Source organism: Eschrichtius robustus, chromosome 12, assembly GCF_028021215.1.
Source record: "Eschrichtius robustus isolate mEscRob2 chromosome 12, mEscRob2.pri, whole genome shotgun sequence".
NCBI lineage: Eukaryota > Metazoa > Chordata > Mammalia > Artiodactyla > Eschrichtiidae > Eschrichtius > Eschrichtius robustus.
Genome location: NC_090835.1, coordinates 21,529,749 through 21,543,668, shown reverse-complemented (window position 1 = coordinate 21,543,668; position 13,920 = coordinate 21,529,749). Strand labels below are relative to the sequence as shown.

The window sequence follows — 13,920 nt, the reverse complement described above, 5'->3', positions numbered from 1 at the left end:
ATTTCTGGGTTTAGAATTATTCCCCCCAGCATATACTAAAGAAGAGAGGTTGATAAATTACATCTTTATAAATGCCCTTGCAAGTAGTTTGGGACACGTGATACACCCTCACCATGCTGTGTTTGTTAGCACTTTGCAGCTTGCAAAACGCTTTTCTGTATGTTTGCTGGCTTGATTCTCACAAACAGTATAGCAGATAGGCAGGGCAGGTATTACCGATGCCACTGGACCAGACAGTGAGGGATTCCTTTCATAGTGCCACCTATCTTGTTTTTATATTATGATCTAACCACTATGAGTGTAGGGGATTAAGAGGTACAAGTTATTACATATAAAATAAGCTACAAAGATATATTGTATACCACAGGGAATATAGCCAATATTTTATAATAACGAAAAATGGAATATAACTTTTAAAAGTGTGAATGTGAATCACTATATTGTACGTCTGTAACTTATATAATATTGTACATCAACTATACTTCAATAAATAAATGAATAAATAAATAAATACTACGGGTGTTTCTGAATAAACACACTCGTTTATGAAGGGGTTAAACACCCACCATTCCCTTCGGCTGGCAGAGCACGTGGAGTTCCTCCAGCCGCTCTCCAGAATACCCAAAGTCGGCTTGCTTCCAGAATATTTCCTGGGCTGATTCAAGAGTGTCCGTCCTGTTTGAAAACAAAAAATTCTGTGATATTCATCTTTTTACTTTTTCTGGACCTTAACTTTTCTTTCTAAGTGTTAAATTGCTAGAAGTCAGTCATTATTTTTTTTTAAGTAAACTATCATAATTTAAAAATCTATCCCTCACTACATGAAGTAACCAAAATAAGTTATTTATAGACTTACTCCCTTATAATAAAAATACAAAATGGAAAGGTATGAAGTTAGGATCATCTGGAACTGAAGATAATGAACTGTTAATTACTGTATTTTCTTTACCCCATTAACCCTGCGTGTGTTGGAAACACTGATTATACTTAACTCTCTTCTCCAGAACCAAGAGAAACCATCCATTTATCTTCTTAGCATACGCTGGGGGAAAATATTTTCTGTGACCCATACTGTTTTCTCCCTCTGGCAGAGGAAATGAGAGATATTCCTGTCCCAGTGGGAGACAGTCAAGTTGAACTCATGACTGTGTAAGCAAATTAATATCTAAAGGAATTACTATCTAATACCAAAAGAGTCTAGCTGGGAATTGGAGCCTCAGCATACACTGCAAAGAAAGGAGAAAAAGTACAGGGGAAGAGGTATTCCATCCAGAAACTTACCATCCCATATCCACGTAGGTGCAAACAGGGTAACTAAACCTGAACTCTGGTCTGCAGGATTTCTCATAACCCCAGCAGTACTTTAAATTTTCTAAGTGTTTCTGGAACATAAGAGGTATATGTTTAGACTTGTCTACCTTCTTTTGACATTTAGAGAGGACTCAGATTTTTTCCATGAGGAAAACAAATCTTTATAGAACTTTCACCTTCATGTTTTATAATACTTATTCATGTAATAGAAATAAGTAAATTCTAAAAAAAGCAGTCTCAAGTTTCTTAACAACAATTATCCTTAATCACCAACCCTTCCCCCACCAGGTCTGTCCTCCCACCAAAAATCTGGGTTTTAGCTAGACTACCACAGATCATTTGAATTGCCATTTTTTTAACTTAATTAATTAATTTATTTTTTATTGAAATATCGTTGATTTATAATGTGTTAATTACTGCCATACAGCAAAGTGATTCAATTGTACATATATATATATACCCACATCCTTTTTTTTATTTATTCTTTTCCATTATGATTTACCATAGGATATTGAATATAGTTTTCTGTGCTCTACAGTAGGATCTTATGTACCCATTCTATATATAAAAGCTTACATCTGCTGACCCCAACCTCCCACTCCATCCCTCACCTAACCTCCTCCCCTGAATTTCTGGTTTCTTGAAGTAGCTTAATGAAATCAGTGAGTAAATGGATCCTAAAATCAGTCCCTAGAGCGTCACAAAAATTGGAATTTCTATCACCAGAAGGATCACAACTAAACCGAACGGATCAGCACCTTTACTCATCAATTGAGATCAGCAGAGATCCCGGAAGATGTCACAGCTCTGCAGCCCTTGGGGGATACAGCAGCTGCTGCCGGCCAGGGAGCTTAGGATGCTGTTCTGCGAGGCCCCAGGAGCAGTCCTGATCTGATTCCCAGCCCTGCCTCTCCGCATGCTTCCTGTGCCAGCACCATGGGAAAGGAAATGGCTCACAATGCCCTGCTTTGATCTCTGAGGCCTCGTGAGATGTCTGAATGGGCTCCAATCTGAAACCTTTCCAACAACTCTAAAACAGAAGGAAGGCCGCAGTAATAGTCTTAATTATTTGGAGACAGAGGTGGAGGTGTTATTACCAAAATGAAGTGCTGTGAGATCCTCTGAAGTGCAGATTAAGAAAAGAGAGGGGTGAAATTCTCCAGTTACTTGTAACTAGATATTCTTTTCTGCATCAAATCTAATTCACTTCATTTACAGAGTATACAAATAGTATAGGCTGCCTATTTATTTTACTAGTGATTTAGATTTGAAATCTCACCCTTGTGAGTGGGACATAATTCTTAGCAAAGTTGAGTCATTAAGAAGCATCAGATGAAATACAAACACTGATTGACCCACAGTTACAAGAGACTGAAGTCTACCTTCAGGTTCAAGTTATAATGAGGAACTAGTGAACCAGCCTAAATTGCTTCCTTTTAAAAATAAACAGGAAGAGAATAGTATTTACCTTATAAGGACAATTCGAGTCTTTCTTACAGACCGTGGCAATATGCCTATTATTGTGCAAAAAGAAGGGAATATGCTCTTCTGGCAGGCGGAGGCTGGCATAGTTGAACAGAGGGGCGCCCAGAATGCCATCAGCCTGGGGAGGAACCTCGTCTTGGCCACTCAGGGGAACTTCATGAAGCAATGCTCCAAAGACAAGCAGCATGAACATAGCAACCTCCAAACCTAAAGGTCAAATTGACAACATCCTCATTAACACATACCCTTTCAAAGCCAAAGGGGTCAAGGGCTAAGCACAATTACAGTGAACTTCGCTATTTCACTGAATAATGTTCCTTTACTCTATAAATATTGATTGTGCACTTGTTACATGCCAGGCACTGTGTTAGGAGCTAGGTATGCAGAGGTGAACAAAGCAGGAAGGACCCCTGCTCTCATGGAGCTTACAAGCTAGTGCAGTAGACATAAAATAAACAATCAAATAAATAACTTCAGATGATGACAAAGGCTGTGAATCAAATAAACCGAGGGCTGGCAATCTTTTTCTGGAAAGGGCCAGGTAGTAAACATTTTTGGCTTTGCAGGCCAGGCAGTGTTTGAGATAACTCCTCAACAGGGCCTTTATCAGGAAAGCAGCCATAGCTATGCTAGAGGAAAGGGGTCTGTGTTCTAATAAAACTTTATTTACAAAGGTGGGAGGAGGACCTTGATAGGACCCTGTCTGAGTAAGTAAGGTAACGTGATACACAACACAGTATGCTGGTTAAGCATATAGACTTCGAAGCTAGTCCACTGAGGTTTGAGTGTGGCTGCATCCTAAGCTGTTTGACCTTGAGCAAGTTATTTAATCTTTCTGTGTCTCAGCTTTTCCATCTGTAAAATGGAAATCAGAATAACACTTCCCCATAGGGCTGTTGTGAGTTAAATATTGGTAACGTGTCTAGACGTACCTGGCATGTTAAAAGCTACGTTAAGTGTTTATTAAATAAATGTTTAAAGCTACATGGGATGGGGCAGGGTTGCTAAGTAACGTTTGAGCTGAGACCTGCCAGATGAGGAGCAGGGAAAACATGCCAGGAAGAGAGAAGAAAGGAAGTACAATGGTTCCGAGCAAGTGTGTACCTGCTGAATAAAAACTAACAATCACTGCAGTATGTGAGAATACGCTACTTTTCTAAGTACCAGGATGCAGCAAGGAACGTACAGTTGAAAACTAAATTCCTAAGCCCTCGTGAAGCTTACATTCTAGGGGGTATAATAGCATCTATGGGGACTTCCCTGGTGGTCCAGTGGCTAAGACTCTGTGCTGCCAATGCAGGGGGCCCAGGTTTGATCCCTGGTCACGGAACTAGATCCCACATGTTGCAACTAAGACCCAGCACAGCCAAATAAATAAATAAATAAATATTTTTTAAAAAATAACATGTACGATATTAACAACTGAGGCTAAAACTAAGAAAACTCCAGGAGTGAGTTTTCTTAGTCTGCCTCAGGGCTGTGCCCTTAAACTCTCCCTGTCCCGCCTTAGTATTGTGAAAAGAGATGATGGTCACGGACCTTACTGCATTTCTAACTCACCCTAGAAGGATTAAATCTCTTAGACCAGATTTCACTTATATTTCACAGATAATAATCATGCCATTTGGGGTTCACTTTAGTGGTTTCTTTGCTCTATTTTTTTTAAAGTGGTCTCCCACCAGATGATAGAGCCCTGGTATACACATGAGCAGCTCCCAGCAGGGTCTGCTGTCACTGGAGCACACTGGAAAACGCAGCGTTCAAAATCAGTCTTCACTGACTATGGGCGATGAAGATGGAGCCTTTAGTAATAGACTGCTATGTTCAATCAGGCCTCAAGTCCCAAGGCCAAGTAATCATAACTAAACAGTTGGCACACCAAGAAGAAATCCCTTTCCCCTCTGGAGTGGGAAATATAGTGGCTCTTTTAGGTAACCCTAAGGAGTATATTGTCATTTGTTATAAAGGTCACCTGAATTAATATTTTTAGTTGGGACTTTTATCCAACCATGAGTTGATAGCAATTTCACAGACTTTAAAAATACATATTAATAGCAACAGTGACTCTAATTATAATGAAAATATTTACCTCTTTAATCCTCAGAACCACCAAGAAGCTGTTGTGATGTTTCAGATATCTAAAATCTGTCAGAAATGAAACGTATTACCTTAAAAGGATGTTAAAATAGACTTTCACATCCAGATGATATTTTGAATTAAAGGAAATACTAAGAGAGAAGATAATTTAACAAGATAACCTGTAAGCAGAAGGCCTGGCTCAGGTGCCCTTTCCTTGCCTTAACAAACACATACTGCTAAAAGCAAGGTCGCAGGTCATAACCCTCAACACAGCCACTTAACAGAACAGATTCTAACAGTGAGCAGGAAGGAGATGACCCACTTTATACAGACACCAACTGGTACAGGCCAGCAGGACACTCAGCAGATAAAACATTCCTAGGAGAAAACAATCTGCCTGGTTCTCACCAAAGTAATCCGACTCACCGAATCAAACTGCTCCCTAGGCTCTACTACAACCTGAGCTTTCACATTCAACAGGCAGAATGGCCAATCCTGGGCTTCCCTGGTGGCGCAGTGGTTGAGAGTCTGCCTGCCAATGCAGGGGACTCGGGTTCGAGCCCTGGTCTGGGAGGATCCCACATGCCGCGGAGCAGCTGGGCCCCTGAGCCACAATTACTGAGCCTGCGCGTCTGGAGCCTGTGCTCTGCAACAGGAGAGGCCGCGATAGTGAGAGGCCTGCGCACCGCGATGAAGAGTGGCCCCCACTTGCCGCAACTAGAGAAAGCCTTCACACAGAAACGAAGACCCAACACAGCCATAAATAAATAAATAAATAAATAAAAATTTAAAAAAAAAAAGAATGGCCAATCCTTTGCTCACCCCTCCAGGAAATAGGTCACTGCTATGACCAAGTCTTGACCTTTGGTTATCCAAATCCATTGTCCTCGACTGAGCTCTAGCCATAACTAAATCCACTGATCCATGAAGGAGTAACGCTTAGGTCAAGGGAAAAATCTAAAGACTCAGATCAGAAACCTGGCCTTTGCAGAGAGCATGCACCCGCTTGCATAAACTAGGAGTGGCTGCTGGTGCTTGAAAGCACAACCTCGGGGCCTGGCAGAGCCCTTCTGGTGTTGAGTCCTCTTGCAAGAGCCCCTGAGGGATGGGAGGGCGCACTTCCCCAGCAGATAGAAGCTTTGGCAGCTGAGCTACTTTTTCCTTCAGCAAGGAAAAAAAACCAGCTGTTTCCACAGGCCTAAGACGGGGAAAGGAAAAAGGGAAAAGCCTGAAAGGTGATGAGACATGAAAGCCCGAGGCTGACAGCGAACACAGCGGGTGAGAGGGGGTGATGCTCTGTGGCAGAGCTTGGGAACGTTTAAAGAAGGCAGTGGACAGGTGAAACGTTAAACGCATCTGAGACCCACAAGGACTCCTAAAACTGCTCGCCCCGACAAGTGCTAGAAGTTTTCCACGGCAGGAGGTCAGAAAGGGCCTGGCTGGCTGAGATGCCCAGGTGAGGTCCACCAGCTGTCTGCTAGAACGTCAGTGGAACCAGGGCGGCGGGGTCAGCGGCGAGCGCCCTTCCGCGGCCACGATGCTGCGCTGAGGTTTGGGGCGCAGAGATCCCCGGGGGCCGCCCAACACCCAACACCGCACTCCCCACCCCCGGTCCCTGGCGCGCCTGGGAGGGGCCTGGAAAGCGGCTCCGCCCCGGCCTGGGAAACCCGGTCAAGGGGGCGCCGGCCGGGGAGCCGGCGTTCTTCCCCGCGCCCGGAGGGCCCCCGGGGTCCCGTGCGCCGCTGCAGGCGCCATGAAGAGGCCGAGCGCTCGGGGTCGGGAGGGTCAGGATCGGCTTCCCCACGTCCGCCTCTTCGGCCCGCGGGCGATGGGAAGGCGCAGGCGGACCCGTGGAGAGGCGCCAGCCCTCCGGGAAGCCGCGCCGGGAGCGGGCAGAAGCGCCCACCGCGCGCCCGGCCCCGAGAGCCGCTCAGCCTGCCGCGGCACAGAGGGGGGCGGGTGAAGGCTCCGCGGACCCCGGGGCGAGTCCCACCTGGAACCGGGAGAGCCGGGGCTGCGGAGAAGGCGGCGGCGGCGGCGGCGGCTGCTCCGGAGGAGGGAGTCGTCATAACCGGCGACTGCAGCTCACCGGAAACCTCGGGCGCCGGAGCCGGGCCAGGGGGCGCCCGGGAGCCGCCGGGACACCTAGACCGGCCTGCGCGGGGAGGCGGACCCCCGCCGCGCCGGGGGCCGCCGGGGCAGAAGCCGGGCCACGCGGGCCGGGCGGGGGCTGGGAGCGCGGGGCCCGATGGCAGGTCCGCGGGGACCGGCTCGAGGGGCACCGTCTGCGGTTCCCTGCGTTCTCCCGCCAGGGCCAGAGAGCCAGACTGGACTGTCCTCCTTGGGAGGAAGGGATAAGGCGCTTAAAGGACCCTGGGACGGGTTAGGTAGAAAGCCTGACTCTCCTTCCCTTCTTCCTTCTCATTGCGTTGCACTGAGGCGGAGTTTTACTGTTTTCTTAATTAGAGCCGATGTTGCCGCTCTCACTTTCATACGTGGGGCCTGCCCGTAGTTGGCGGCACTTTCCGGTGGCCAACCAGAGGATGGAGGACTCTTTGGAGTCCTTGAACAATATGTAGTAATACTCTTGCCTCTCTTCGTAACTACCCGAAAACTCACCAAGATTAAATGCCGCTTTGTGGAGTTTGATTTTTATCGCTTTATTATTTTATAATTATTTAAATTGCAATTGCGTAATTATTTTATCATAATTATTTGAACGCCCATCTCCCATACTTCTACTCTTGGCACCCTCGGTTCTCACAGTATGCTGCGTGGTACAGAGCACAGTTAAGGTGAGCATTATTGATTCAACTTGAACTGATCAAAGTTGGTATCATCAAAATAAACACCCTCAGACACATAAAATCACCGGTATTAAGTACTATGATCATAAGAAAATACAACAGTTTGTTTCCAAAGGCTTACATAATCTTCAAATAATTTTTTCAGATACCGTTATGAGAACAAATTCCATTAGTAACCTGCTAAATGAGTAACATTTTCTGGATTTTTTCTTTCAAATAAAAGCAATGCAAAAACACATGGTACTTGACATGTGCCAAGGATTATTCTAAAGCACTTTACAGTATTAACTCATTTACTCTTCATGTAAAAGACTCTGCCTCTAAAGGAAGTACTGTTCTATTATTTCATACTTTGCCACCCCTTACCAATAAGCACAGTAACTTTAAAAAGTGCTTTCTCAGCTTACTTGCCACCAATCTATTTTGTCACGTGCAGGAAATATAGCTTTCCTCTTAGTTGATTCAAAATGAATAAACAAGCTGGTTTGCCCCTGAGTGATATGCGATAAAAATATAGAGGTAGATACATAGATTTTTTTAAAGAACGCATGAGAACAATTTATGAGAAAGGCTTCTAAAAAAATATGTTAGTCTCATTGCAAGAGCAGACAAACCAATCCAACTGTTGTGAGGTGTACATGGTGCTATTTTAAATGGCTAAATATTAAGTTGTGGTCATTCTGGCTCAGGGGAGACAAAATGTAATGGGGCTTTAAGAACATGAGGTTGTGTTCTATCGTACTGTAACAGCCATTCTTAACATAGAATTTCCCTCCCAAAATATCAATGTTAAAATTTAGTTTTAAACAATAAACTCGAACATCTATTAACAGGAGACTGATGAATAAACCATGGTATATTCACACAATGTAGAGCTATGCAGGCGTAAAAAAGGATTGAGAAATATCACTATACACTGCAGGATATATTATTGAGTGGAAAAAGCACAGTAGAAAAAGAATGTGCAACATGCTATCATTTATTGAGGAAAGGGAATATATATGTATATATTTATGTATATAAATTGTTATTTACAAATAGAATAACAACATTAAAATGATTACCTATGGGGGAAGGAGGGAATATAGGTATAGGGAACAAAGAAGATAAGTTCTCTGAATATACATTATATACTTGTGACTTTAGAATCATGTAAATATTTGACATTATAAAACAAAACTAGGGACTTCCCTGGTGGCGCAGTGGTTAAGAATCCGCCTGCCAATGCAGAGGACACGAGTTCGAGCCCTGGTCCGGGAAGATCCCACATGGCACAGAGCAACTAAGCCCGTGCACCACAACTACTGAGCCTGCGCTCTAGAGCCCACGAGCCTAGAGCCCGTGCTCCACAACAAGAGAAGCCACCGCAGTGAGAAGCCCACGCACCGCAACGAAGTGTAGCCCCCACTCACCGCAACTAGAGAAAGCCCACGCGCAGCAACGAAGACCCAACGCAGCCAAAAATAAGAAAACCCCCCCCCCCAAATCTGCCCTTCATCATCCGTTGAAAAGGTCTAGAAACAACCAACCTTGTAGCAAGAAGCACCCCTTGTGCCCAGACTGTGATCTCGGTACACCCTTTCCCATTTAATGAACACGGGCTCCATAGAAAAATGGATTAATCTGGGGTATCCATAGAAAAATGGTCTTAGATATGGGGCAGGAAATGTACTAGAAGAACCTGAAAGATTTTACAGGAGGAAGCAAGGAAGCAATCAAAGGCTATGAGGGTCATACCAAAAGGACTCAGGAACCAATTTGAGAAGGTTCCCTCTGGTCAAAGATACAATAATTTAAAGCATCAATTGGGTAACTGTAATGGATTGAAGCACAAACATATTTAAATATTAAATTCAAAAAGATCCAACTAATCGATCAAATACACAAGCCAAAAACCTCGCTGTTCATCTTGGATGACAGAAAGGAACCAAATTTAATTGTGAGAACTGGTAAATAAAGGAAAAGAATGAAGCAGATTTATCCTGTCTTTCCTATATGAATTATGATGCAAGTAACCAAATAGTTGATGAGGTAAAGTTACTTTTTACAGAAACATTGCAGACTTAAATATAATAATCAAGTCCTATGTCTGAAATTTGCTTCAAAATAGTCAGTATGGGTCGAGAGGAAGCACACATGAAGTATAAATGAAACAAAATGGGCCATAAATTGAATGCTGTTATAAACGTTAGTAAGTATATGGCATTCGTTATCTGCTCTCTTTTATGTAACTTTGAAATTTTGAATCATCATAATTTTTCAATTGCACTACAAGTTTGCTAAATGGGTTGTAAGTTTGCCACTCACATATTGGCATTTTGGGTAGCTCACAGTGTTAGCAAAATGCTGAACTATCGGCAGAATATAGCTTATTGGTTCTCTGATATATCCAACTGCTTAAACCATAAATCAAAGGTATTAAAATGTTAAGCAAGCAAATTTTGACTAAATTTGATCTTATGCTACAGTTGATCTATATGCTTATGGTTTTACAGAAGAGCAGTAAGAGAAACAGCATTGTTTAGTTAATGATTCACAGCATGGACTCTGGAGCCAAACTGCACAAATTAGAGTCTCAACTTTGCCACTTATTTGCCAGATGACCTTGAGCAATTACTTAACCTTTCTTCATTTTAAAAATGGAGATGATAGGGCTTCCCTGGTGGCGCAGAGGTTGAGAGTCTGCCTGCCAATGCAGGGCACACGGGTTCGAGCCCTGGTCTGGGAGGATCCCACATGCCGCGGAGCAGCTAGGCCCGTGAGCCACGGTTGCTGGGCCTGCGCGTCTGGAGCCTGTGCTCTGCAACAGGAGAGGCCGCGATGGTGAGAGGCCCGCGCACCGCGAAGAAGAGTGGCCCCCGCTTGCCGCAACTAGAGAAAGCCCTCGCACAGAAACGAAGACCCAACACAGCCATAAATAAATAAATAAATAAATAAAATAAACCCCAAAAAAAGTTAAAAAAAAAAAAAAGCTTTAAAAAAAAAATAAATAAAAAATAAAAATGGAGATGATAATGGTATCCACTTTAAAAAGCTTATTTGAAGATAAAGTGCAGGTATACAATCCCTTTTCCAAAACCCTTGGTACCGTATGTGTTCCTGATTATTTTTTAACAGAATAGGGTATGCACACCATCTTACTACCTAACACCCTCACTGTGTCCTGGATCAGCACCCCATACTCTCACACAAAATGCAGCAAAATGCATGAATACTCACACCAAGTGAGATAAAGCCTGTAATAGCCTCATGTCAGTGAAGGTCAGGCTTTACTACCAAAGCAGATTTGACCACAAGCTTATTAAAGAAACATTTGGTTTTCAGAGCTTTCTAGATTTCAGAACAGTGGATGAGTGATTATGATCTCATATAAGTGAATTCCTTAACAATAGCAAAGTAAGCACTGTGTTTCCTATTATCACCTATGACCACAGATTTTTTTTTTAAAAAATATGTTATTTGTGAAAATTAAGACTGTCATTTCAAAAGAGACAAATGGGCATGGCATTGTCTAAAATTGAAAGGAACACCTCTATTCACCATGCTCTGCCCATCACTACCTGTCAAAGAAGAGAGTTTAATGTTAAGCAAACAGAAAAACCTCCCATTAGCCCTTGCTTAGTATTATTTGAGGACTGAAAATGAAATTTACCTTAGTTGGCAGTAGGTCAACATGGGGAATAAATTCTGGACAGCACTAAGAGTAAATCCTCTGTATCACAATTGTGGATTACTGAAGCATTGTGAGGTTTTTGTTTTTTTTTTTAAAAAGAAAAGTAAGTATTAAGAAGAAAGATACATTTAATTTTTACTCATCTTGTTAAAGGGTCTTGATTTGCTAAAAGTTAAATGGATATGTGTAAAAGCAATAGCTTAAAAGTACTTCAAAGGATCAAAGTTGCAGAGTTTAACAGTACAAGCAATATGAACTCAAGATAACTTATGAATAGAGGATAACTTATTTTATCTGTTATTATTTGAATATAGAAATGTTTTATGACTTTTAGAAAAATATCTTGATACTGTTTAAGACTCTAAAAAGACACAAATCATCGTTACAGTAATTACACCAGTTAGTTACAAGAAGTAAATTCTTAGAATTATATTTTCCAAAAACATGTCTTCATTAGAAAAACTATATTTAATTCTAATAAAACACTTAGTAATATAACTCATAAAAATTTGGGCTTATCCTTATTTTCTTAAAATAAGAATTCCAAAGTTATATCTATCTTCATAAAAGAAAACTATCTTCACTCACTGGTACTGACCACTCTAAATTATGTTAAAAATGAAATACATTATTACTATTTTAAAATCTTTATTCAAATCAGATCCATGCTTATTATTTACATTATCTTTCATTTAGGATTAAAATATTATATCCATCTGTGGTTTAAATCATACTTTTAGCCCTTTACAAAATATGAAGTTAAAGTTGTAATAGTTTAAAACTGAATAGAATTGGGGACATTAGATTTTTAAATGAAAATGAAAAATTATGATACATTAGAACATACATGTACACATACTAGACAAAGAGTGGTAGAACAAGATAAAATATTTATAGTACTTTTCTATTTTTTCTTGTGGCTATTTTCTATATATTATAAATCACATACTTTTAATAAGCATTTAAATAAAACTTTCAATTAATAAATCAAATGCCAAATGAAGGATTACAAGAAAAAAATTTTCCTGAACTTTTCTTTTCACTTACTTAAACTACAAGTTTTCCTAGGTTAGAAATTATCCATATTTAGAATATCTTAAATCAAAGTATAGATACATTTGATACATCCCCATATGTTAAACACTGTACAACTGGCAGTTCTCAAAAAACAGGTAAAGAGAAAGAAAGAAATGGTACTCCCAATTCAGCTTCCCAAGAGTTAGAAGGATGCCCATAGTCTGTGCTTAGTTGTCTATATATGAAACAACAATGTTCACACTCCTCTATTCTTTGTTTATATTCTTGACATTGTTATCATTTATATTACCTATTTTCTTTCAAGAATGGAAACATCTGACTGCGATCTATTTTCTTTATTAAAATATAAATATTTTCTAGAATATGGACAGATAAGTTTTAATGACAAACAGCAAAATATAGCAACCAATATTCAATAGGTATTCTGCCACTTAGTGGAGTTTTTCAAGAAAGCAATTCAGTACACCTTCTCAACTTACAAATGTATTGAGAAATCTAAGTGTATAATAAAATAAGATCTGTATGAACATCAGCTATTAATTTGTGGATAAAGAACAATATATGGTAATATACAGCCGAAGACTTAAATATTAAATAGCTGTTTATCTTAAATTAAATAAACTGAGAACACTTTAAAATTTTAAGTTGAGTTGATTTTATTAATGTTAATATGGATTAAGAAAAGAGAATGTATAATATTATAAAACTGAAAGGTAAAGGAATTTTATTTCAATCTTTTCTCCACAACTGAAGGGTTTTTGTTTTTTTTTTCCTCACTAATGGATATATTAAAAGAACAATTTCATAATTCCTAAACTTCTAGTTTCAAACACTTGACAGAATTTGCAACTTAAGTTTCCTATATTTTCTAATTCTGTACATTTCTTATTGCTATCAGTCTTGTCATTCTCTGTCAGCCCCTGGAAAAAAAATAAAAGCTGACAGAAAGCTATTATACTGCTTTTTACCACAAAATATAGAAAATTAATTTTATGAATTTGGCTCACACGGAAAGAATATTTATTAATGCTACAAATCAGAGATTCACTGACAGAAATACTGTCTTGAATGCAAAAAGAACAAAAATGAGGTCACTTGAATTGCCCTGAAAGGCATTCTAAAATCTTCAACATGGCTTACCTGTAGCTAAAGTTCTAGTGTTTAAAATGTAACTCAAAGTTAAGTGAGTGTTCTTACTTTCAAGTAAAGGCAGCTAAATGACTTTCAATAATAAAATGTATCAAAATATTTCACAAGTCTAAAACACAGCTGAGAGGAAGGCATAGTTATTTTTTCAGCTATTCCACACTATCTTTCAGTTTAAAGTTTCAAGAAAAAAATTAAATGATAAACCACAGAAAATTGCAAAATGCCAAATTTAACTCCTATAATTTCTCTATTTTGTTATGAATATTATTATGAATATCAATCATATACTTTTAATGTGCCAAAAATAAGGCTTTACAAAATGTGAACAATTAATTTTTAAAAAGAAAATTATATTAGTAATTTAATTACTTTTGATTC

General features: G+C 40.3%; 1 protein-coding gene across 3 annotated transcripts in view; it reads right to left on the bottom strand.

Annotated features, from left to right (window-relative positions):
• EOGT (EGF domain specific O-linked N-acetylglucosamine transferase) overlaps positions 1–6,994 on the bottom strand; it is a 30,757-nt gene extending 23,763 nt beyond the window's left edge. The window contains exons 1-5 of one of the 3 annotated variants that reach the window (XM_068559453.1): positions 6,869–6,958; positions 4,886–4,941; positions 2,780–3,003; positions 1,282–1,382; positions 567–675 (exon numbers count right to left, since the gene is read on the bottom strand). In XM_068559453.1, coding sequence (XP_068415554.1) covers positions 567–675; positions 1,282–1,382; positions 2,780–2,989 — 420 coding nt within the window. In that variant the 5' untranslated portion in view covers positions 2,990–3,003; positions 4,886–4,941; positions 6,869–6,958. Of the gene's footprint in view, positions 1–566; positions 676–1,281; positions 1,383–2,779; positions 3,004–4,885; positions 4,942–6,868 lie in introns of all 3 variants that reach the window. The other 2 variants (XM_068559454.1, XM_068559452.1) reach the window with 2 other exon arrangements.
• Positions 6,995–13,920: the final 6,926 nt, after the last annotated feature.